The sequence below is a fragment of the Quercus suber genome, unplaced genomic scaffold (genome assembly GCF_002906115.3).
Source record: "Quercus suber isolate HL8 unplaced genomic scaffold, Cork oak 2.0 scaffold_48, whole genome shotgun sequence".
In the NCBI taxonomy this organism is placed as follows: Eukaryota; Viridiplantae; Streptophyta; class Magnoliopsida; order Fagales; family Fagaceae; genus Quercus; species Quercus suber.
In genome coordinates, this window is record NW_027069513.1 from 1575395 (window position 1) to 1601958 (window position 26564).

The 26564-nt window shown below is 31.8% G+C and overlaps 2 protein-coding genes across 2 annotated transcripts; both read right to left on the bottom strand.

The window, feature by feature from the left end:
* Window positions 1-1671: 1671 nt before the first annotated feature.
* LOC111992819 (flavonoid 3',5'-hydroxylase 2) lies at window positions 1672-19688 on the bottom strand. Its single transcript, XM_065771767.1, is given in 5 exon segments — window positions 1672-1920; window positions 2016-2263; window positions 2266-2905; window positions 14474-14808; window positions 19592-19688. Coding segments are annotated over 5 exon segments (1410 nt in total). The 3' UTR covers window positions 1672-1830.
* A 712-nt stretch (window positions 19689-20400) lies between these two features.
* On the bottom strand, window positions 20401-20949 carry LOC112016225 (cell wall / vacuolar inhibitor of fructosidase 2). The gene has a single exon (XM_024048744.1). The coding sequence runs from the start codon at window positions 20947-20949 to the stop codon at window positions 20401-20403; it is 549 nt and encodes a 182-aa protein (XP_023904512.1).
* Window positions 20950-26564: the final 5615 nt, after the last annotated feature.

The window sequence follows — 26564 nt, forward strand, 5'->3', positions numbered from 1 at the left end:
CCATGTCAGTTGGCTCTCAAGTTTGAATCTAAACTGAAACAGCCCCTCTCCCACGTCCACTATTCGCAAATCATTCCCTAGTTTCCACACCGTCCTTAGTAGTGCTTTTGCCGCCCTCTGGTTGTAGGGACGAGTAGTGAGAAAACGGCCTAATAAGGTGAGGGAACAGTCTTCAATAGTTTTCTCTCTTCTGGTGGACCGAATGTGCACCACTTCACCTTCTTCCTCTGTGAGTTGCATGTTTTGTAAACGGTCAATGAATTCTTGGTCCATGTTAAGTGTTATGGAAGTCCACTGTGTGTACACAGTGGAAAGGAAGACTCACCTGAGCGTGAGAGAAAAAGCTCCTACGTAGAGGAGAAAAAAAGCTTTTGAAATAAGCAAAGATATTATTAAACCAGTAAAAAAATGTAAACAGAATCATATTATTATATTTATGACACGATATCATAAATATATAATTGATCACATAAAGTCTACACGCATTGATAAATTCATCGAAAATTTAACACATTCTCTTTTGATAGACATGTTGACTTGAGCCCACTAAGCTAGTATCACATTATTTAAAATTTAAAATGAATTTATTTTATGGTTCAAATTAAATATTACACATGTACAAAATAACATGGCACTGGATATCTGTAAAATCTATATTATTTAATTTGAACCTTGAAATAAATCCACCTCAAATTGAGATGATCTTTTGCCAAAAGAGGGGGGGGGGGGTTGTAAGAGAGTTTATGATATTTTTTTAGTGTCATGGAAAGATTTATATGTGATTATATATTCTTTTATTTTTTATAGATACTATTTCAAATTTATAGTGTTCGTTTCATGATGATTGCTATTTATTATCAGGTCAAGATACCAGTTGGTTTTTTATGTAGGCATGGATTGAATCCTAAATTTCTTATTTGATGAAAAGAAATGTTATCAATTAAGTTAACTGAAACTCAAAGTTTACAATTATTTTTCATAATATGTTGATATGACAGGTTGTGATTAGCAAAACATTACTTTCACATAAAACTACAATTAATATAATTTTTATTATACAACCAATCAAACAATCACAGCCTACCAACTCAATCACGCATTGTGAAATTTGATGTGTAGTTTCATTTTTTATTTATACTTAGGAATTTGATTATCTAACACCTAATATTTTACATCCTCTTTTATACGTAAAAATGTAACATGCCGGCATCAATTATGGATAGGACAAAGTTTGGTACCAAACTTTTTTGGAGTCAATAGCTCTAACTTCACTCAATATCTTTTTATTAAATGTAAATTTTAATAAATCCACCAATAGATTACATTTTCTTTTCATATTCTTTATGTTTACAAAATTTATGGATAATCAAATATTAATAACTATTTTATCAGCAAATGTTCAAATTTCAAGTTTTTTGTAATATAAGATTATGAATAAAAAATAAGTTTATGGATAGAATTGTAAATAAAATTTAATTAATATGAAATTTGACATACGTGTTAAAAATATAAAGAATATGCAATTCAACGATTAAATTTTTAAAATATATAATTATGTTAATTAATTTAATTAATGGATGTTAGAACCAAACTTTGTTCTTACGAATATATGTATGAAATAATATATGAAAGAATATCTTCCTATGATATTGTGTCAGATCATTCTCAAAAAAAAAATATATATATATATATATATATATTGTGTCAGAAATACTAGTTCATATGTGGTACCGTCGTTATCACGCAATACTTGTCGTCAAACAAAATCTTGACAAGTGTTATGTGATTATTTCAACAAAAACAGAAAGTGTTATGTGACTATAATAATGGTCAACCAACTGTGAGTCCTGTTTTTAAAAGATATATACGGCATGGCCAAAAAACAGAAAGAATCGCTTCCTGAAATTGATAGATGCATACCTGAAAGAAATTCAGAATATTTTATTTAATAAAAGGAGATAATATAGTATATACTATACCAACAGATTCAGCAAAAAAAAAAAAAATTACTATACCAATAGAAGTGCCTTAATGTTGGTCAAATTAAGCCTTTCTCCGTCGGAATTGTCTTGATTAGCCACAACAACGTCTAAGAAATCTGGCTTCCCCTTACGCTCATGAGCAGAAGCTGTGTGCTCCTCAATCATCTTTGTCAATAGCACATCGAACCGCTTATGCAGCTTCTTCATTCCACGCTCAATACCTTGCAAATCCAACCATGCAATGGATGGTATAAAATCACCAATGTTGAAGAACCCAGCGAAGTCATGAGCTCCACAACCATGTCCTTAAACTCATTAGACTCCTCACCATGTGTCACAAACACACGGCGACTTAGTATCACTTGGCCTATCATGTTCGCCATGGCATAAGTCAGCAACTCTGGCACCACCACTGGCTCACCTTGTTTGCTAGACTCATACATGGCTTGAACCATGTGTCCTAGCTCAACAACTCGAACTTGAGCCCAATCATCAAGAGCTTTCCCACCAAGCATGTGTAAGTTGCTTAATTTTCTAAGCAACTTCCACCTTGGTCCATAATGAGCAAAAACCATGTCCTGAGCATTATAGGCTAAATGGGTAGCACCAGCATTTGGGGGCCTATTAGAGAAATTGATATCAAGGGTCTTGAGAAATGCTCGTGCTGCATCTGGTGTAGATGCTACGGCCATGTCACAAGTACCCATTTTAAGGTACATGACAGGTCCATATTGCTTTGCCATTTTAGCAAGAGCAACATGAGGCATGGTTCCTAGAAGTGGAAGTGCACCTACGATAGGCCAGCCTTTAGGGCCTGGTGGGAGTTTCCTAGAAGGGTTTTTGAAGAGTAAACGAATGGAAAAGCGGGTGATAAAGAAGACAACAATGGCAGCAACTAGTTCTCTGAGAAGAAATGTATNCCACTTAAGTTTGTGTCATGTGTCCACTTAAGTTTTTTAATCTTTGTGCCAAGTGAGTTAATGAGTACAAAATACTAAGAATCTAATATTAATAATCTATAAAATTAAATAATAAAAAAACAATCACATATACTAAATAAAAATCACCACACAATAAAGATCACCACATGTTTTATTTTATTAAAAATTAGGAAAAAATTAATCATAAGTAGCATAAAATTTAGGTAAGAATTTTAATATGTGACTAATTACGTTTACTTTTTTTTTTTTAAAAAAAAAAGACTAATTATTTATATTTTTATGATAAAAATTGTGTTTAATTTTAAATGTATCTATATATATGCATGTGTTACATGCTATTTTTTTTTTTTAATAATTTGACTAATTATTTATATTTTTATAATAAAAATTGTGTTTAATTTTAAATGCTTCCTTGCATTTGCATGAATTACATGCTAGTGTTTTTAAGAAAAACGCTTAATGTTCAAATCCTCTTTCCTTATTATAACCATCGAATTTTAAATACATATTGTTAATTTTTTTAAATTAATTTATTTAATTGTCAAGAATTTAAAAATAGTTTAACGTTACATTATCTCAACTCTCTTGTTAAAAATAAAATATATTACCTATCTTAAAAAATGTGAAGACCCTTTTGAACAACGTTTTTTTTTTTTTTGTTGTTGTTGTTGTTGAACACTCATATTGGTGAGGTAAAACATTTGAACACTGCATTTGATAAGTGAGCAGAGCAAAAAATTAACCATTGTGAGGAAAAAAAAAAATCTCAGAGAGAGAGAGAGAGAGAGAGAAGGTTAGGTGGGGAGAGATGATGGAAATGATGAGAGTACATATCATATTGTAAGAAAATCTATTTCAAGTGTATATGTGCAGTCCTTCTGTCCCACATATACCATATATTTTAAGGGAGGAATTCTTTAGTATGATTTTGATCGAGATTTTAGTAGGTCAACCATCAACCCCATGGAATTAAATGAGCTAATTTGTTTATATTTGGATGAAACATGCACCCAAAGAATGTATGTTAGTATAGGTTATAACTACTTACAAATAATTAAAAAAATTTGGAAAGCCAAACTAAAAGCATATAAGTATCCAAATTATACTAAACTATCAAGTAATAGGGAATAAAGAAAGAATATATGTAATAGCGTAATTAAAAAGTTACCTCTCCAAAACCAATAATTTAGGGCATGTTTGGTACGCATGTTTAAACAACAGTTTTCAGTATTTAAACACTAAAAACTGTAGCCCAAAAAAATAGACGTGTGTTTGGTAGGAGTGATTAATCAGAAGTGTTCAAGTCACAGTTCTCAATTTAAGGTGTTTAAATAATGTATTTTGGAAACAAATCAAGCAATTTTTAGTTTTTGAGTAATATTACTCAATGGCATTGTTGTAAATATTTTGAAACTCCTGGGACCCACGGATAAGACAACACACATTATTTTTTTCTTTTTCCTTCACTACTTTTTTTCTTCCTCTACTTTTTTTATTTTATTTTATTTATTTTTATTCTTCTTTTTGTTGTTTTGGTGTTTGCTGTGGTGCTGGTCTTCTTCTTCAAAATCAAACAAAACCCATTTGAATTTAATCTCTACCAACAAAACAAAACCCATAAAAACAAAACGCAAACCCAAAAAACAAAACCGATTTGAGTTTAACCCCACCCACAAAACACAAACCAAATTAAACATTTAGAGCAAGCAAACAAGGGACGAAGAGCAACAGAGGGACGAAGAGAAGGAGAATTGGGTTTTTTGTGAAGAGAAAAGAAAGAGAGAGATACGGTAATAAGGGAAATTTCTCACTCATCAAATAAAATACTACTAAATATACTGTTCATGTAAGATAATTACCCACTTTTAAAAAAATAATAATACACACTCATATTAAACACACAATTATGTTTTTTCATAGTTTAAAATATGTTGTTTAAAACATGATACCAAACACATTTTTTGCATTATGAATACTTTAAACACGTGTATTTATAACACTTTTTAAACTATATTTTTTATATTATTTTGAATGATAATACTTGAAATTCGGGCCAAAATGGCCAAATACCACAATTTTTTGAGATTTTTAGCAAAAAATCACTGTTTCGGAAATAAATGGCAATCTACCACTTTTTCTAGTACTTGAGTTTGGTGAACTCGAGTACCTTATTTTATAGTTCCACCGTGGCTGTTGAGCTGGAAATTGGCGATTAAAAAAAATAAAGTGGTACTCGAGCTTGGTAAACTCAAGTACCATGCAACATAGTACTCGAGTATAGCAGGATCGAGTACCATTTATAAAAAAAATACATAAAATTTTTTTTCTACAGTACTCGAGTTTACCAAACTCGAGTAATGTGTAATTTTTTTTTTGTTTTTTTGTTTTTTTTGCTTGAGGATAATTGACAAATAAACAGAAAGATAAAAATAAGTAGCTTTTCTATATTTTTATTTATTTAAATAGAAGCATTGTAAGATATAGAGATTTTAATTTCGAAATACGAATTTAATTTCTACATTGATTAAAATTGTTCATTGTTTTCTCATAAAAATTGTTCACTATTTTCTGTATAAACTATTTCTACGATTTTTATCGTAGAAATAGTTTATACAGAAAATAGTGAACAATTTTTATGAGAAAACAATGAACAATTTTAATCAATGTAGAAATTAAATTCGTATTTCGAAATTAAAATCTCTATATCTTACAATGCTTCTATTTAAATAAATAAAAATATAGAAAAGCTACTTATTTTTATCTTTCTGTTTATTTGTCAATTATCCTCAAGCAAAAAAAACAAAAAAACAAAAAAAAAATTACACATTACTCGAGTTTGGTAAACTCGAGTACTGTAGAAAAAAAATTTTATGTATTTTTTTTATAAATGGTACTCGATCCTGCTATACTCGAGTACTATGTTGCATGGTACTTGAGTTTACCAAGCTCGAGTACCACTTTATTTTTTTTAATCGCCAATTTCCAGCTCAACAGCCACGGTGGAACTATAAAATAAGGTACTCGAGTTCACCAAACTCAAGTACTAGAAAAAGTGGTAGATTGCCATTTATTTCCGAAACAGTGATTTTTTGCTAAAAATCTCAAAAAATTGTGGTATTTGGCCATTTTGGCCCGAATTTCAAGTATTATCATTCAAAATAATATAAAAAATATAGTTTAAAAAGTGTTATAAATACACGTGTTTAAAGTATTCATAATGCAAAAAATGTGTTTGGTATCATGTTTTAAACAACATATTTTAAACTATGAAAAAACATAATTGTGTGTTTAATATGAGTGTGTATTATTATTTTTTTAAAAGTGGGTAATTATCTTACATGAACAGTATATTTAGTAGTATTTTATTTGATGAGTGAGAAATTTCCCTTATTACCGTATCTCTCTCTTTCTTTTCTCTTCACAAAAAACCCAATTCTCCTTCTCTTCGTCCCTCTGTTGCTCTTCGTCCCTTGTTTGCTTGCTCTAAATGTTTAATTTGGTTTGTGTTTTGTGGGTGGGGTTAAACTCAAATCGGTTTTGTTTTTTGGGTTTGCGTTTTGTTTTTATGGGTTTTGTTTTGTTGGTAGAGATTAAATTCAAATGGGTTTTGTTTGATTTTGAAGAAGAAGACCAGCACCACAGCAAACACCAAAACAACAAAAAGAAGAATAAAAATAAATNTTCTCATAAAACACCTAGTGAAATCATGTTTTCTAAATTTAAATGCCAAATCTAAATGCGTTTTCATTTTTGAATTTCACAATAATCAAATCTATTTTTTTGCATTGATAAAATATGTTTCTACATTAATAAAATTTGCTCTCTACACATCATGTTTATTGTATATTCGAATCTGCTTACTGCATTCATAAAATTTGTTTTTTGTATTAAGTAAAACTGTTCACTGTTTTCTCTTAAAAATTGTTCACTATTTTCTGCATAAACTGTTTTTAGCATTGGCGCAGTTATTGCACTTAAATGGTTTTTGTGTTTTTTTAAACATGTAACCATATGAATAATGGACAAACTCCACGAAAGAAAAATGAATGATTCATATAAATCACCTAATGGTAAATCCCTCAAAAAATTCGAATTTGTAAAAAAGTTCGAATTAGTTGAATGTAGAAATTCGAGAAAAATCGATGGAAAACCAATGAACGTACCAAGTCGTGAAGGTGTACATAAGATGTGCAGTTAGTTTAGACTTGTTGAGAAATTTGATTTCGTTGAAAGTACAAAATAATGAAAATTTAATGAAAAAGTATGTACTTTAGATGTATAGATCGTCTGAATTTGTTTAAAATTTTGAATTTGTTGAATGTATAAAACTGTGAAAACTCAAGGGAAAGATTGTGTACATTAGATGTACAGATAGTACGAATTTGTTGAAAAATTCGAATTTGTTGAGTGTGTAAAATCGTGAAAATTCAAATGAAAATTGAAGAACATACCAAATTGAGTAAACTTAATGGAAAATTAATTACATCAGATGTACAGATCAGCCAAATTTGTTTCCAAATTTGAAGTCGTCAAATGTACAAAATAGTGAAAATTCAATTTAAAACTATGTACTAATGTACTAATCATCTTGATTTGATGAAAATTTCAAAATTGTCGAACGTACAAAATTGTGAAATCTTAATGGAAAATCAAAATTGTTGAACATACCAAATCGTGAAAATTCAATGGAAAGTTGTGTACATTAGATGTACAAATATTCTAGACTTAGTTGTGTACATTAGATGTACAAATATTCTAGACTTAGTTGTGTACATTAGATGTACAAATATTCTAGACTTAGTTGTGTACATTAGATGTACAAAAATTCACTAGGTGTTTTACGAGGAAACAGTGAACAATTTTTTTAAATAGTGAACAGAAAATAATTTACGTAGAAAAGAGAGTGAACAATTTTTTAAATAATACTGAACAGAAATAATTTTATGCAGAATGCTAGAAATAGTTTATGCAGAAAACAGTGAACAATTTTTATGAGAAAACAGTGAAGATGGTGAGCAAATTTTATTAATGTAGAAACAGATTTTATCAATGCAAAAAATAGATGATCTGTACATCTAATGTAATTAATTTTCCATTAAGTTTACTCAATTTGGTATGCTCTTCAATTTTCATTTGAATTTTCACGATTTTACACACTCAACGAATTCAAATTTTTCAACATATTCATACTATCTGTACCTCTAATGTACACAATTTTTCCTTGAGTTTTCATAGTTTTGTACATTCAATGAATTCAAATTTTTAAATAAATTCATACGATCTATACATCTAACGTACATACTTTTCCTTTAAATTCTCATTATTTTGTATTTTCAACGAAATCAAATTTCTCAACAAGTCTAGACTATCTGTACATCTTATGTACACATTCACGATTTGCTACGTTCATTGATTTTCTATTGATTTTTCTCGAAATTCTACATTCAACTAATTCAAATTTTTCGAGGCATTTACCATTAGGTGATTTATACGAATCGTTCATTTTTCTTTCATGGAGTTTGTCCATTATTCATATGGTTACAAATTTAGAAAAACACAAAAACCATTTAAGTGCAATAACTGGGCCAATGCTAGAAATAGTTAATGCAAAAAACAATGAACAATTTTTATGACAAAACAGTGAACAGCTTTAATTAATGCAAAAAACAGATTTTATGAATGCAGTAAGCAGATTTGAATATACAGTAAATATGATGTGCAGAGAGAAAATTTCATAAATGTAGAAACAGATTTTATCAATGCAGAAAAATATATTCGATTATTGTGAAATTCAAATATGAAAAAGCATTCAGATTTGACATTTAAATTTAGAAAACACGATTTCACTAGGTATTTTATGAGAAAACAGTAAACAATTTTTTAAATAGTGAACAGAAAATAATTTATGCAAAAAATAGAGCAAACAATTTTTTAAATAATGCTAAATAGAAAATAATTTTATGTAAAATCATAGAAATAGTTTTTATAGAAAATAGTGAACAATTTTTATGAGAAAACAATGAACAATTTTAATCAATGTAGAAATTAAATTCATATTTCTAAATTAAAATCTCTATATCTTACATTGCTTCTATTTAAATAAATAAAAACATAGAAAAGCTACTTATTTTTATCTTTATGTTTATTTGTCAATTATCCTCAAGCAAAAAACAAAAAAAAAAAAAAAACAAAAAAAAAAATTACACAGTACTGTAGAAAAAAAAATTTCTGTATTTTTTTTATAAAAGGTACTCGAGCCTGGTAGTATTGTGTTGTATGGTACTCGAGTTTACCAAGCTCGAGTACCACTTTATTTTTTTTAATCACCAATTTCAAACTCAGCAGCCACGGTGGAACTATAAAATAGGGTACTCGAGTTCACCAAACTCAAGTACTAGAAAAAGTGGTAGATTGCCATTTATTTCCGAAACAGTGGTTTTTTGCTAAAAATTTCAAAAAATTGTGGTATTTGGCCATTTTAGCCAGTAGATTTCATGTAATTAAAGATATAAAAAGGGAGCAAAAGTTACTTGGCTGCCCGTGCAAGGAGCTTAAGAGTTTCCTTCAAAAAAAAAAAAAAATGTAAAAGTCAGTAACCTCCTTTAACAGTAAGAGATATAAATTGAGATGTGTATAAAATAGTGGCTTCTAGTTTACTTAGGAACCATACTTACAGTTTTAGGAATTGTATTACAAAGAGGATGTACTATGTAACCAAAAGGCAATAAAATAAGCGCATAATGCATTGCAAGGTGGTCTATCTTGCTAAAATGAGCATTGAGGAACCTTGGAAGTTGGAACAAGAGGTAGGCATTGCAGTCTTTAATTTGAGCTCTTATGTTACTATACATTCAAACAGTGTAATTAAGAACTATTACAATTATCCACTATGGACATATATCTGTCCAGTTAATTAAAAAACTATACATCCAAATAGTGTAAGAACCATCACAATTATCCACGATATACATGTCTGAATAGTTAATTAGCAAAACTATACATTCAAACAGTGTAAGTAAGAACTATTGCAATTAGTCAAAAAATAAAACTTTCTTATCTAGAAATCTTATAAAGGGCCAATCAAAATCAAATAAACCCATCTGCAAGTTATAATTTTAGATCTAACCCACTATAAGATTCCACTTAAAACAACCACATCAATTAATCATTCAAAAAATGAAGAGTGTCAACCAAAATCATAAGCAATCAAAGATTTATGCATGTGGTTTAGGGTTCTCAGTTTGGAGATTTTTCAGATACAAAACAGAGGATTCTGGTTTTTAAAGATTTTGGGTACAAAAAAGAATAAGAAGACAAAATGTTTTTAAGATGATCAAACCAACAACGATGTCAAGACCAAAAGAAATATAGGTCATGGGATTACCGAAACCTTAAACGATCATTATAAATAAATACTCTGAGCTATTCTACCAAAAGAAACGTATATCCAAACTTAAGTGACTAAGCCTAAATTGAAATACTAAAACCTAAACTATATTTTATAAGCAATATTTTAAAAAAAAATTAAAAACTTTGCCAGTAATGCTTTCGGAGGTAAAACGGTGGCTTGAAGCCAGAAAGCAGAGGGAGACTAGTTAATGGTGGTTAAGTCCCTTAGATTTCTTTCTCTACCCTTAATATTGGTTGTTTTATATTTTGAATTGAAGATTGCATAAGAGCGTTCATAATAAAGGAAGAGTTGCAGAGACAAGGAATGTTGGAGAAAATTATAGAAAGAGTTTAAAAATGAAATTGAAAACTTTACCAGGAATGCTTTTGGAGAAAGAACTGTTTGACCATAGTAGAGTATCGCGTATTGAGCAGGCCACACCAACAATTGCAAGTTTTTAACAATAAAACTGAAACGAAATGCCCATCCAAAAAAAAAAAAAAAACAATTGCAAGTTTTTAACAATAAAACTGAAACGAAATGCCCATCCAAAAAAAAAAAAAAGATGATTCCTTCATTGGGCCTAGCGAAAAGGCACAATTTTTCAATTTTTTAAATGTAATTGTGGCACAAATTTATATAGCCACATGACTTAATAAAGAGTGATCAGCAAAACGTCAAACGTTTCATTTTTATATTATTATTATTATTATTATTTGAAAGCTCGAATTTGTGTGAAAACACAAGAGCTTATTTAGACTCCCCAAATTAAAATTACGACTACATTGCTTTTACTCTAACTTAGACTAAATGCAGAATAAGAGTAAATGAGCGCAAACAACTGATAGCACTACCCTAAGCTATATCCATCCATATTCAACAATGTAAAGTAAAGTTTAAGAGTAAGAAAGAGAGATGCAAACACAAGATAACACCGAAATGTGTTATCGAAGAGGAAATTGAAGAACTCAGCGAAATACCTCTTCATCGCCCTCCAAGCGGTAATCGATCCACTAGAGAATAAAGTTGGAGTACATGAATAACAAAAGACCCTTCAAGCCTATTCAACCCAATGTACTTGAGCCCTCCAAGCTCCTACTACCAACTGGCTTCTTGGAACCATTCCTTCTTTAGCTTTCCCGGATTCTGCAATTTAGCTCGATTGCATCCACCAATGAATGGCTCCTTCCAATGCTTCCCAGCAACACCAAAACTTCACTTGACACTCAAATTGAGTGTGGTAAGTGTTTGGGCTATCAACCTCTCAAGGATTTGGAGATGAACAGGTAAGAGTAAAGGAAAACCACAAGGAAATGTGTAGATGATTGTGGGTATAACAATCTCTAACTCTCAAGTGTATTTTCTAGGGTTTTCTCTCTGAAAAGTACTCCTTACAATATTTGGGTAATGAGGATATGTATAGTGTGGGTAAAGACTCGGTAAAACAAACATGACAAATTAGCCAAATAGAATGTTTCGCAAGTATTTCGTGGGAAGGCCTTACCCGTGAGACACTCATGAAAACTCCACACTGGCATGACTTTTTGCCTTCAAGTCATGTATTCTACATGTGGCTATTTCGCAGGGTGGCTTCTCACAAGCTTCTTGCGAAATCCACTTGTTCTTTATTTTATGCTTGAGCCTTCACACTCTTTCACACTCATCCCTTACAATTAAAACCACATAAATACAGGAAAAAATGATTGAATAAAATTACAATAAAAAATTTGGCACAAAATTAAAGTCAACACAAAATAGTTGTAAATCACAACTTTACAATCTCTCCCTTTAGCTATTCCATGACAAAACCCCTAAATAGACTCTAGACTTAAACATGAGTTTGGGAACATAGGCAAAACTCACTCACACCTAATTCTAGAAGCTGTGAAACACTTGCACCATATACACCTATATCCTAAAACACTCGCACATAAGCAAAACTTTCATTAAGCTCATGAAAAGTTGAACACAAAGTACGTATAGGAGCAAGTAAAATGCGATCAAGATATTAAGCAAGATATAAGTTATGAAGCGTAACTTGATCAAACATGGACAATTATTAAGGAATGACTACAATGAACATTTATCTATTAAATGATCATCCGGACATGCAATGCAATTAAGAGCAATGCTAAAATTAATTGCATGTCCAACAGGCATGATGCATTAAACAAACTAAAGCCAAAAGTGATAGAAAACAGTATGCATAAAAAACTGGCTATAAAAACCAAGATACACAAAAGTACTAAAGATAAACTAAGTCTAAACTAAAGTACTTGAAAGCTTAAAAGAAAGCAATGTAAATAACCATAAGTTATAAAAACTTAAAAAATAAACTAATAAATTATAAACTAGACTAGCCAAACAATGTTTAGACTATCCAAAAGTGTGTGTGACTGTAGGTCAGCTTCCTCTTTTTAAGCCCACAAAAATTCCCCCTTTCAATATGCACACCTCCTTTCACCTTTCATGTGAGGCTCTCCCCCTTACTATATGCTATAGTAAAAAATATATGTACTGAGATGCTCTCCCCCTTTTTGGCACGAATAGCTAAAGGTTTTCCTCTAGCTTGCGTTGAATCTCATCCAACTATGTCTCAATGGTTGTCAGGCGCATCTGAACTTGGTTGTTGGTAGAGTATATGATATTAGCAGGACCAGAGATACGCTCATGTAAACCCTTAACCAAGGTAGTGAACCTATCGGAATGAGAACTAGATGGTCTCGGCTGAGTGCTTGTGGATTGCGATTCAAAAGTATGAGGAAATCCAGTCTTGGGATGCTCGGGGGTAGTGGGAGCGGTTGAGTGATGACCAGAAGGAGTGGCATGTGGGAAAGAATCGCTCTTTGGTGTTTTGGAGGGACTTTGCTTTTCTCATTCAGCAAAAGAGTGACTTTTGCTCATTTGGAGAGACACCAGGGATATTGGGCGTTGACGGAGTAGGGTAGTTCCATCTTTTGGTGGATGAACACCTTTAAGTACCATGATTTTCATGATAAGATTGCAGAAAGGACGACATATCCATGCTGCTGATCGTCCTGTTATTTTCCCCATAGTCTAGAAATGTGAGCACAAATGTCAATTTGGGCTCCTGTGATGAGACCACACAAAAAATATGCTCTTCTAAGATTGATGAATCCAATGTTGGTTAGTGGATAAAGGTTGAAAAACATGATCAATGTGTGAGTCTTCAATTCTGGTCCAAACTTCGCTGATAGGCCAAACACATATTGACCCTTTGTGATTAAATCAATTAATTAATTAGCCAAGTTATTAATTAATCAATTTAACATGCAAACGTGTGGTAGCACAAAAAAATCACCAATAAAATAATAATGCAGTGGAAAATAAATGACATGGTAATTTGTTTACGAATAAGGAAAAACCTGATGGCAAAATTCTCACCAGGTGATTTTCAGGTCACCACTCCCGAAACTCCACTATTATCACAATAAGCGGTTACAAGTAAAGGAATCCCAAGTACCTTACTAACCTACAGTTGAACCCTTACCCCAATACCCAATTGGACTTGTTCTGTAGTGACAGTTTTCCCTTTTTATGCACGGCTCCCAAGTACGTGACTAACCAATTGCACAGATCCCAGTACGTAACTTCAATCACCAATTAGAAAGAATTGTTGGCTGCAAAGTTCTTCAGTTCATCCATAATGAAGATCAAGAAGATGCTTGGTCACAAAACCTAAAGGTGCACATACACAGCAACTTCTTCAGAAGAGATGAACTAAGGCAAAACTTTGTCTCTGGTCACAATTTGCTTGAACAGAGTTTGAATGCTTATGCAAATTGTGAACACTTTAACGGCTCTTAAAACAATCCTTTTATCTGCCTAGGTTTAGAAGAAAAGAAGGTGCAAAAGCATATCCACGGATCCCAAGAAATCAGATAAGAAAATCTTATTTTACAAATCTTGACAGATAGAAGCTGTCAAGCAGCTATTGAGAAGGTGTCGAGCTTTAATGATTCAACACTTCTTCAGCTTGTTTCTTGGACAGACTTGATGACTTCAACACTTGATCTTGAAACCTTGTTTCTTGACGTATTAAAAACATCTAGAACTACCCAATTACAAGTTGAGTGCATTTTCTCAAAGGATTAGCCAATTACATAAAATAATGACATATGTTTTTTAACAAGTGAAACCATATATGTCCTAATATTCACAGTCCCAATGGACGTGCCTTTGGCGGAGACCTCATGATCAGCTCCTAGAATGTCAAGAATATCTGCCACTAGAGCAAGTCTATCATCATATGGAGAGATGTCCACATTTTCCGGACGATTAATGCAAAGGATCTTTGCAAGATAGTCTGGAGTGATGATAAAATCCTTTCCTTGAACCCAACACTTTAGTTCAGCTTTGGTGAACCTAGCATTCAAGTAGAACTCCTTAACTAATTCATCAAAGGGATCCTCAAAGTTTCCGAACATGTTTGCCCAATCTTTATCAGCAAAAATCTTAGGGATAAAAGTGGATCCTAGGGTGTCAAACCGCACAAATTATTCCACCATAATAGGTGCATTCTCAAAGATGCTGGAGAAAGTCTAAGAATCCAAGAGAGTCTTGAATCTCTTGCTATCGAAGTCATCAGACGAATGTTGGGTCCTCTTTGACACAAGGGATGACCTGAGGTCATTCACTTGTTCTTTACCGTGAGAGGAACGACGATACATCTGCAAAAAGAATAGTCACACAACAAAGAAACCAGGACAAAAACAAAAACAAGGAAACAAACCTAATTAGTTCCAAGTTAGTCCATAAACAACAAAAGTCCTAACAAGAATATAAAGACATAAAACCTAATGTCACTGTATCATGTTTTAAGTGCTAAACATGTAACAATACTTATCTAGCATGAGTGAAGTGCAAAACATGTCAAGTAACCAAGTGAGTGCATCAAGTGTGCATGTGGTGTGCATATGTGATGCATGATCAAGGCATCATAGAGCATGCATGGGGCAAAGTGTGTAACACACACATCCAAAGTTTAATACATGTTAATAATGTAAAACCATGGTAATCCACAAAGTTTGGTACTCATCAAAGTTCAAAAGAACAACAAAATGCCATTTAGACATTTCATCAAACACATAGTGTGCATACAAACCACTAACATGTAAAACAATGCATGAACGTGTAAAACATTACATTTGAACACGTACAATCACACAAATGGAATAAGCATTTATTGAAATTAGACTTGTGTGTTGTGTATGTGGATCAAGTATGAACTAGTCTATAGTCCAGTATGAAACTTCAATGATCAATTCAATTAAGTCATACCCAACTAGTATGAATTCAAGTGACCTATTTCACTTGTAGAAATGAACATATATGATGTCTCACCAATGTGATTATAATTAATTGAAAGCTTTTCATTTGGCTTCCATTTTTCATACTTTTGATAAATAAATAAATAAATAACTCAAATTTTTGAGAAGCGCCATAAACATTTTGAAAGAACTTTGACAATTGAGCCTTTGGCTTTGGCACCTTACATTTCAATACAAGTCGCTTTCCCTTTTTCCTAGTCAAATACTAGTATGTGCGATAGCTTTTTTAGCTCAAAATCTCTTTTCGAGATTAACATTTGTTGAGTTCTTTGAAAAAGACAAAAAATGTGAGGAGATATATAGGCACAAGTCTACCCATGTATCAAGATCAAGCAAGACTATTGACCAATCATTCATGACAAGCTTGAAGATTTATTTACAACAATCAAAACGTAGGTTTCTAGATGACGCTCATACTTAGAAAATGTGCATACATAACATGCTAAGCTCATAAAATGCACTATGCCATTAGTATGGAGGTACTAAGCCAAACTCACATATAATATAGACAACACAAACGATCAAACTTTTTGAGATTTTTCACTTTTTATGGGTCTTTGAATTTTTCAACACACTCAAAAATTGAACAAGCAAAGTAAGATCAACAAAAAAAACAAGCAAAAACATGAAAAAGAAACATACATATGTGAGACCTATATAGCAATGATGCACCAATAAACAATAGTAGGTCACACAAAAGATATGAGTCAAGGGATGATACAGACATCAATGGTCTTCCTTTCTGTAGTCTTATCATGAAAATCATGGTACTTAAAGGTGTTCGTCCACCAAAAGATGGAACTACCCTACTCCGTCAATGCCCAATATCCATGGTGTCTCTCCAAATGAGCAAAAGTCACTCTTCTACTGAACGAGAAAAGCAAAGTCCCTCGAAAACACCAAAGAGCGATTCTTTCCCATATGCCACTCCTTCCAATCATCACTCAGCATCTCCCACTACCTCTGGGCATCCTAAGACTGCATTTCCTCACACTTCTGAGCCATAGTCCACTAGCACTCAACTAGGACCATCTAGTTCTCATTCCAACAGGTTCACTACCCTGGTTGAGGGTTTACATGAGCATATCTCTAGTCTTGCTAATGTCATATACTCTACCAACAACCAAGTTCAAATGCGTCTGACAACCAATAAGACACAGTTGGATGAGATTTAACGCAAGCTAAAGGAGAGCCTTTAGCTATTCATGCCAAAAAGGGGGAAAGCATCTCAATACATATATTTTTGCAATTAAGGAATTAGAGTCACACAAGCTATTATAAAGCTCATGATTCCTATGCTCTAAACATTTCAGCATGTGTATAAAAATTCTAGCATTTTTCTTAGACTTGAATAACTCTAGAAGCTCATTGCTAAGACAATCTCCAAAGATGCTCATAGAATCATTATCACAAACACATGAACTTCACTTCATCTTGGCCTTTGCTATAACTATATCCATATCAAGACAAGGGGTCCAGGATCACATTAGGATAATGAAATCCAATAAGTGGACCCGCTCTAATACCAATTGAAAGCTTGAATTTGTGTGAAAACACAAGAGCTTGTTTAAACCCCCAAATTAAAATTATGGCTAGATTGCTTTTACTCTAACTTAGACTAAGTACAGAATGAGTAAATGAGTGCAAACAACCGATAACACTATCCTAACCCATATTCATCCATTTTCAATAATGTAAAGTAAAGTTTAAGAGTAGGGAAGAGAGATGCAAACACAAGCTAACACCGAGACGTGTTATCGAAAAGGAAATCAAAGAACTCGGCTAAAAACCTCTATGTCGATCTCCAAGCGGTAATCGATCCACCAGAGAATAAAGTTGGAGTACACGAATAACAAAAGACCCTCCAAACCTAGTCTACCCAATGTACTTGAGCCCTCCAAACTCCTGCTACCAACTGGCTTCTCAAAACCTTGTCTTCTCTAACTTTCCTGGATCCCATAATTCAACCAAATTGCATCTGCCAATGAATGGCTCTTTCCAATGTTTCATAGCAATACCAAAACCTTACTTGACACTCAGATTGGGTGTGGTAAGTGTTTAGGCTATCAACCTCTCAAGGATTTAGAGATGGATAGGTAGGAGTAGAGGCAAACCACCAGAAAATGTGTAGATGATTGTGGGTATAACAATCTCTAACTTTCAAGTGTATTTTCTAGGGTTTTCTCTCTAAAAAGCACTTCTTACAATATGTGGGTAATGGGGGTATATATAGTGTGGGTAAAGACTTGATAAAACAAACATGACAAATTAGCCAAACAGAATGTTTCGCGAGTATTTTGCAGGAAGACCTTACCCATGAGACACTTGCGAAAACTCCAGGCTGGCATGACTTTTTGCCTTCTAGTCATGTGTTCTACATGTTGCTATTTCGCGGGATGGCTTCTTGTGAGCTTCTCACAAAATCCACTTGTTCTTCATTTTAAGCTTGAGTCTTCACACTCTCTCACACTCATCCCTTACAATTAAAACCACATAAATATAGGAAAAAATGATTGAACAAAATTACAATCAAATTTGGTATGGAATTAAAGCCAACACAAAATAGTTGTAAATCACAACTTTACATTATTATTATCAATTGTCTATATTTATAAATCAGCTTACATTTTAATTAGAGGTTGGCATGGTAAGTGATATATAAACTTATACTTTTAAATATTTTTAACGAATAAATATTTAGAATTTTTTTTTTTTTAAGATAGTTAATACCGCAGCTCGAACCTTTTTCCCCCTTTACCCCTAAGCATTTTGTGTATCAGAAGGTGTCCATTACATTACAAAACTCTTGGCATATTTAGTATATTAAATAGACTAATAAACAAAAATAAATATCTATAATTAGTGATAATTCTAAAGCAGTACACCAGAATTAATTGGTACCGAAATATTTCATTTTCTTTATGAAACCAAAACACCTTTTTTTTATATGGTATTGACTCTCTTGGTTTTATCATGTATTTGCCAACATACATAAATATGACCCAAATAGATTTGACCCAACATTCATCTACAAATTTTTTTTACACTAACCATGGTTCTTTAGTTAAAGAGACTCCTTTCTCTTATCTTGATGTAGAAACACATGAATTCAAAAGGAATAGATAGCTGGAGAAGTATGATCTTATTCACCATAATTCTAGTAGAGAAATGAAGAGATGCTACAACTTTTTACAAGTGCTTCTAACGAAAGCAATCTAGGTTCAAATTTGTCCCTCCCCCAACAATTGAATTCTTAAAAAATAAAATAAAACAAGTCCTCCTTTTTTCAGAGAACTAGTATAAAGAATATTGAAGTTTCTTGAAATTAATTTGATGAACAAATATAGGGTCCTTTTAGGAACAAAAAAAAAAAATTTTTAAAAAAATCCACAACAATTTTATTACATTATCAAATTTGCCCACCACTTCTATCATGAACTATTAAAAAAAAAAAAAATTGCAGATTTTGACGGGTCCATATGATCAGATAACAACACTATCAAAAGAATAAAAGAGAAAGCAACATTCTTTCACGAGTGAACTTGTACGTAGTGTGGCAAACAAAAGTAGGTATATATATATATATATGGGTAAAACTTAGGTACAGTACCTTAGGTACAGTACTTTAAGTTCCCTACTTAAAATTTTGACATCTGTCCAATTTAACAACCCAAGCAAACGGCATTAAAACTAAAAAAAATTTCCCTTCTTCCTTCTTTCCTTGTACTGCAACTGCAAGAGAACCATGGCTTCAGATCTTTCAAATTGTAGGATCTATGCCTTCCACTGAAGAATGAATAGATATCATCATCAAAAGTAAACAAAAAAGCCCCAGCAAAAAAAAAAAAAAAAAAAAAAAAAAAAAAAAAAAAAAGAAGAAAGGGGATTCCTAGACTCAGCTCTTGATCTTTGAGTCCAATGACTCACCTCTTCTCAAAATCGTCACCTTTTCCATCACCGGACCGGTCTTCGCCACTCTCAGATTGTCCGCAGAGCTCAACCTCTTCAAGACCAATGGCTCCATCATGGTGACATACCTCTTCTTCTCCTACCGGACCGCCGGTTTCCGGTTAGATCTAGTGTTAGAATAGTTAAAGTTAGGGTTTCCACAGTTTCTCCAGCAATAAAAAACCGCCGACTTCTTTATTTTCTCCTTTCTTCTTTATTTTTTTGCTAGGGATTTTTTATTTGCTTTTGGTGAGCATCGTGGGAAAGCAGAAAGCATAGCTTTTGATGGGCTGAGATGAGAACAAGTTTACAGATGATGGACTACAATCCCTTACAAATAATCTTTGCAACACGTAAATTCCTTGAAAGTTGTTTTAGACTTCTTTGTTTTCCTTTTTGTTCTCTCAAAAGGAGTACCTCCACTGTCTTCATGGTTATTTTATTATTTTATATGGTTTTAGTTGCAGTGAGCCAATGACTATTGGATTTATTTGGATTTCCCATGGTGATTTTTGTTTTTTTTTATTTTATATGGATTTATTTGAAGCAGAAAGATCTGAAGCTGTGGTTATTTTGCAGTTGTAGTACAGGAAAAAGGAGGAAGAAGGAAGAAGGGGAAAAAAAAGAATTTTTAGTTTTAACTCCGTTTGTTTGGGCTATTAAATTGGACAAATGTCAAAATATTAAATAGGGAACCTAAGGTACTGTACCTAAGTTTTTCCCTATATATATATATATATATAGAACTCCATATGTTATTGTTTTATTAATATGAAATACTGAAACAATCACTTAGGAGGATTGGGATACAAAAGTAACATTATGTCAGAAGTGAATTTATCAACCTTTTTATTTCTTTCAGTAAATTGTGGCACGCCATTTGTACGACAGAGAAAGGCGGCGTCACTGGCATAACTAACTTTCCTGGATGCATCACCATAAAACCCTTTATCGAAGAGATCGAGAGCTTGAGAGATTTCAAAGACTGCAAAGTCGTAATTATCATGACAATCCTTCATCTTCAACCACAATGTATGGTTACTAGCCTCACTAGTGTTATCAAACACCTTAGATATGTATGAAAGTGTGTCATTTGTTAAACTCACAGACAACTCTATGCCAATCCTGAGAAGGCCAGTGTAATTGGCTTTGAAGCTTCGTGGATCTGACTCAAACATCGATATGCAAATTTTCTCATACATAGTATGATTACAAGTTTTTCTGATCAAAGCAGCTCCCTTCTCTTCTGATGTAGCAACACAGGAATTCATTAGTAAGAAAAGAATAAGAATAGAAAGGACAATAAGAGGGAGTGAAATGGGACCTTGAGTTACCATAGTTCCAGTAGAGAATAACAAATGCCACAATTTTTTTATGGATGCTTCTGCTCTTCATATACAACATAAAATATAAACTTTTTTTTTTTTGGCTATTCTTTTATGTTTGGTAATTAATTAAGAGAATCTAATTATATGCAAGTAGTAGGTTCCAGTTAACTCAACTAGTAAAGTCTCAGATGGTTGAATAAGAGATCTGAGGTTTAATTCCGCCAATATAAAAAATTAATTAATGTCTTGATTTGATGATAATAATACAATCATCATAAGCGGATGCCATACATTGAAATTCTATCAAAAAAATTAAATGCAAGTATATTTTTGGGAAGAAAATGATAGAATTTTGAAAATTTGATAGTTGTATATATTTATTGTTGTTAGGTTAATAGTTGTATAATAAGTACGACTTCTTTTACAAGTACAACCAAATCTCACAACATTTTCATAAGGTGAATCTCCAAAATTGGTAGATGCACAAAATGATGACACGTGCCCCTTTGACATTATAAAGCAATGGCACATATCATCTTTTGTAACTCTCTTCATCTATTTGGTATGACATGGAAAAATAACACCACATGGTAGATAATTATTGGAACATGTCAATCTTTTTACTGCGTCAATAATAATAATAATAATGATAATAATAGTAATAATAATAATAATAATAACCCTTAAATGCACACTATAAATTCTACCTATATAATAAATACCCATTATAATAAATTCTACCATTATAATAAATATCCATTAATTGAAAAAAAATGTCCTTAAAGAATCACCATAAATTTTACTATTGCTATAAATTCCAAAATTATAATAAAAAGTGTTATTTCCACAACATTTTCACAACATATCATAAATGATATGTTGTTATTGGTTCTAGTTTGAACCCATTGGTAAATATTTTTTTTACTCACTAGCAACAACCAATAACCACTTGCCCATTAAGATTTGTTATTAAAATGTTGTAGACATTTCTCTTATCACAAATATCCATTACGATCATAAATGAAAAAAATTGTCCTTAAATGCATAGCATAAATTAATTTCACCATTATATTAAATTCTTTATATAATATGTAGTTAAATATCCAATATCAGCTCCTTTAAATATTCCATAAAAACAATTTCCCCTTTTTCCCTTCTAGAATTGACTTTATAAAGTGGGTATTTTTTTTCTCTTAAATTTTTTCTAAGATGAAGTTTTTTTACTTTCATTTTTTAACTATTTTGTAAAGTAACCCAAAAGGCAAGTCTTAAATAAGTTATTTTCTACACATATTTCTTCTTCAGGTGCAACTGTAAAAAAAAGAAAAAAATTAGACCTATATAAGAGTAATATTGTATGACTCAATATTTTTTAATTAAATGTGAATATTGACAATTTACCATTGGTTTACATTATCTTCGTATATTCTCTATATTTGCAAAATTTCAAGATGGTCAAAGGTCAATTTCCCTCTCGTCAATCAAATGTTTAAATTCAAGTTTTGTTGTTTAAAATAATACGTAAAATATGAGTTTATGGATTAAATGGTAAATAAATCAAATTGACATGAAAATTGGCATACATGTTAAAAATATATAGAAAATTGATAATAATAATAATAATAACAACAACAACAACAACTATAACTTTTCTTTTTAAATGAGGAATACAAATAATATTTATAACTTAATAAATTAAAGAAAAAAAATCATAAGAATGGGCCAATAACTAGTGAAAAAAGAAGAAGAATATAACGGAAACACTATAACTCAAAATAAAGGTGTTATTATGGAAATGTTGTAAGATTTTATTGTATCCTTAAACTTTCTCATTAACTTCCCATAAACTACTTTTTTTAGAGAAGGGATGGCATGAAAACAGCCATGAATAGCAAAGTATATATACAATTTAGTTAATAAATAATTTCATATTTGATATTTAAAACTATTAATTTACAACATTAATATATATAGTTACCAATTCTTTAATATATTGTATGTGCTAGTTAGTTCAACTGTTAAAATATCTTGTTCTCAAAATTTAGGGTTCAATCCCCACGTACACAAAAAAACCAATTGGTGAATTGGCTTGCTAATAAAGAGCAATTATTATAAGGGTCATATTAATGGGTGTCCTTAGAGCAAATTGTTAATTAAGAATTTTAGGAAAGTTTTGACAACACTTTTATGGAAAATAGAAAAAGTTGTCAAAACATTAATCACTTTTTTTCATTTCCCATAAAATATTTTCTAAAATGAATTATTAACAAATGCTCTTAGGGCATCCATTAACATTTCCATTATCATAAAACAGATGTCATAGGTTGAAATATTATCCAATTAGGAAAAAAAAAAAAAAAAAACTTCAATATTCTTCCTTTTCTTGCCTATAATACTTTCCATTTAAGATGATGTTTAAAATGATGCAGGATCTTCTCAAGTTTCCTAATTAATTGCTTAACACAAAATAATAACATTAAAAAAAATGAATGGTTATAATTTGTATATTTTATTTTAAGGAAAAAAAAAGTTTTAGCATCTACTTTTACAAAGTGACATGGCATCATGCCACATCAACTATTTATAAATTAGATTATATAGTCAAAATTAGTATTTCAAACCAGACAAATTTTTAAAAAAATAAATAAATAGCCAAATCTTCAAACCATATTTGCTCTTTACTCCTCCTTGCTGACAGCAATATTGAACTGCTCTTCGACAATCAGATCTTGATAACTATTCATTGTTCATACATAGGGAGTTTTCAATTAAGGGCTCCACAATTGGCTGTGTTTGGTTGATGAGAAAACAAAGTTCATTATTCTTCCTTTTCTTGCCTATAATACTTCCCATTTAAAATGATGCAGGATCTTCTCAAATCTTTCTAATTAATTACTTAACACACAGGTTCGAATCCAGACTCTTCTATTTGAATTTGTTGCACACAAACACTCCAGTTTGTAACTCTGAGATCCCACTTAAAGCTTTATATCATTAAAAGTAGTTGATCTTGTAGCAATAACTTTAGATCAATTGTTTCCAATAATGTGTATATGGAATTCCATTAGTGACTTTGAAAGGAGAAGGCACAATACCTTTTAGATCTCAAAAGAGAAGCTCCAAAGTCGTAACAAAACATTCCTTAGGGTTTCCTTTAAATACTTAGTGAAATAAATCTGTAACAAAACATTCCTTAGGGTTTCCTTTAAATACTTAGTGAAATAAATCTGAAACCCTAATCACTTAATGGGCTAAATGAGCTGTTGGGTTTTAATTAAATTCTGCAAATACACATTTCGGTTGGTCGAACCATAGTCTCAATCAATCGAGTCTTGCAATTTCTGAATTCTTCTTTTTTCAGCTTGACTGTTCTTGAATTTTGACTTGAATCAACTTGAGTAATGTCTAACACTGTTCTAAGACATAAATATCTTATACTAGACATGTTTTTTTGTACTCGGTTTGCTAACATACATAAAATTAGAATCTAAACATTTATTCTTGAATATTTAGAATCTAAAACTCTCTCTTTGGCAATCTATGACAAATTATACATAAACATGAATTGCTCAAATTCAAGTACTAATAACCCAATACAAGTTGATGCCCTACTACAATTCAGTCACAATCTACTATTTACAAGTTGCAATAATAAATATCAGCATCAAGAAAGAATTAACTGGTAAATTCCTGAAACACTAAAAAAAAAAAAAAAAAAAAAAGCATATGTGGAAAATACAGTATAAAACATAACTTGGTTTCATATATCCAAAATAAACAAGATATCCAAAGAGAATAATCAATGTAACAATAAACATCAAATTTGTGAAACGTGAACATAAACACAAACTATCAAACCCAAACTCACAAACTATTACAGCGTAAAAACTCAAAGACTCAAACTCTCCTAAATACACCTCCCCCCCCCCCCCAAAAAAAAAAAAAAAAAAAAAACTGCTCCCCCTAAGTAAAAAAGCTCTCACAACTACTCCTTTTTGTTACATATTGCCAAAGGCAACCATCAATCATATGAGAGTGGAGGTGGTAGAAAAGAGCTCATATACTCATTAAAATCAGCTCTCAAGGCAGCTACATCAGTGACAAATGAGTCCAAAAGTTGTCCATGAGCCACTTGTGTCATTAGGAATGTCTCCATCATGATATGCTATGACAACTATGTCTCAAGTACTGCAAGGAGTGGAGAGAAGGAAAAGCTCTAGAAGGACCAGCAATAGCAACAACATCAACATCAACATCATCCTCATCATCATCACCAGCAACAACAGTTGTAGGATCAACTAGTACATCCTTATGTGAAGGCTCTACTCTTGGTCTCTTTGTTATTCCTTCACTTGGTTCTGCTAGCTTCTTTTGTGCATTGCGCTACTTTAGGAAAGTAGCTCCAATGGGTGCTGTAAGATGAACCAACTCAGAAGAGGGGAAACGATCTAACTCTAGATAGTTTAAGAACCTATGGATGAAGACACGAAAGTAGATGTTAACGTATATAGTGTTGTGGGCTTTAGGCCCAAATTAGGTTACTTGTATAGCACACATATTTTCTTGTACTGCACACATATGCCTCCTATATAAAGGCACCAATGTACATTCTTTTATCATGAAATACAACACAATTACATTCAGTATTTCCTAGTGTTGTTCCTACGAATCTCAACAATGATTTGAATGAATAAAGATGGAAAACACATGGAAGCACTAGTGATAAAAGCATAAAGGAAGATACACCTTCAATAGGAATTGTATGCACATGAGAGATAGGAAAAATGTTATGGTACGTAATCCTAACCATCAAGTAGTTAAGCTTAGTTAACTCATGAGAATTGAGTCTAGGTCTTCCACAAAGAAGAAACATGACATCATCTAAAGGAGAAGACTCAGTGTATGGATAGGTAGAACGTTGAACAAGAGGCACGGAAAGAGTAGCGACACTATTTTCTTAGTGATTTGAAACTCTTCACCTTGAATCCAAGTAGTCAAGAAGTGACCACCAAATCTAACAGAGTGTATAGAAAGATTTGAGTAAAATTCTCTAATCAAGGCAGCAGCAAGAGACTCTAAACCAAAACAAAAAGGTAGCCAACCCCTAGACTCTAGATTTTTTTTGACAAAAGGATCTTACACGTCTAGATTAATCTACCTTTCACTCCAAATGGACCTATACTTGACCAAAATTTCAAATTTTCGAGCATTTTGAAAAGTGTGAAACCTAATTTGATCAAAATCCTAAATAGAGGTAGTGGTGGACTTAGCTATCTTTTGGATTTGGTTTTGACATTGGTTTTAGTTTTCTTAAGGCCCATTTCTAAGATCTAAAAAGGGAGAAAATAGAAAAGAAGCACAAAAACCAAGGGCAGACTGCATTACAAAGATAAACAGAATGTATATACATGCAATCTTCAAAATCTACATGATGGATGATGCATTGACTCAAATGATGCATGAATTAATGAATTGAGGTATTCAAAAATACTCATAATTTTGAAGGACTGAATTGTAGAGAATCTAATTATTTTACTTGTTCAGGTTTTGTGAATTGTTTTGTAATAATCCACATGTTATTGTGTGAATATTTGTTTAGAATCTAAATGTGATATATAATAGAG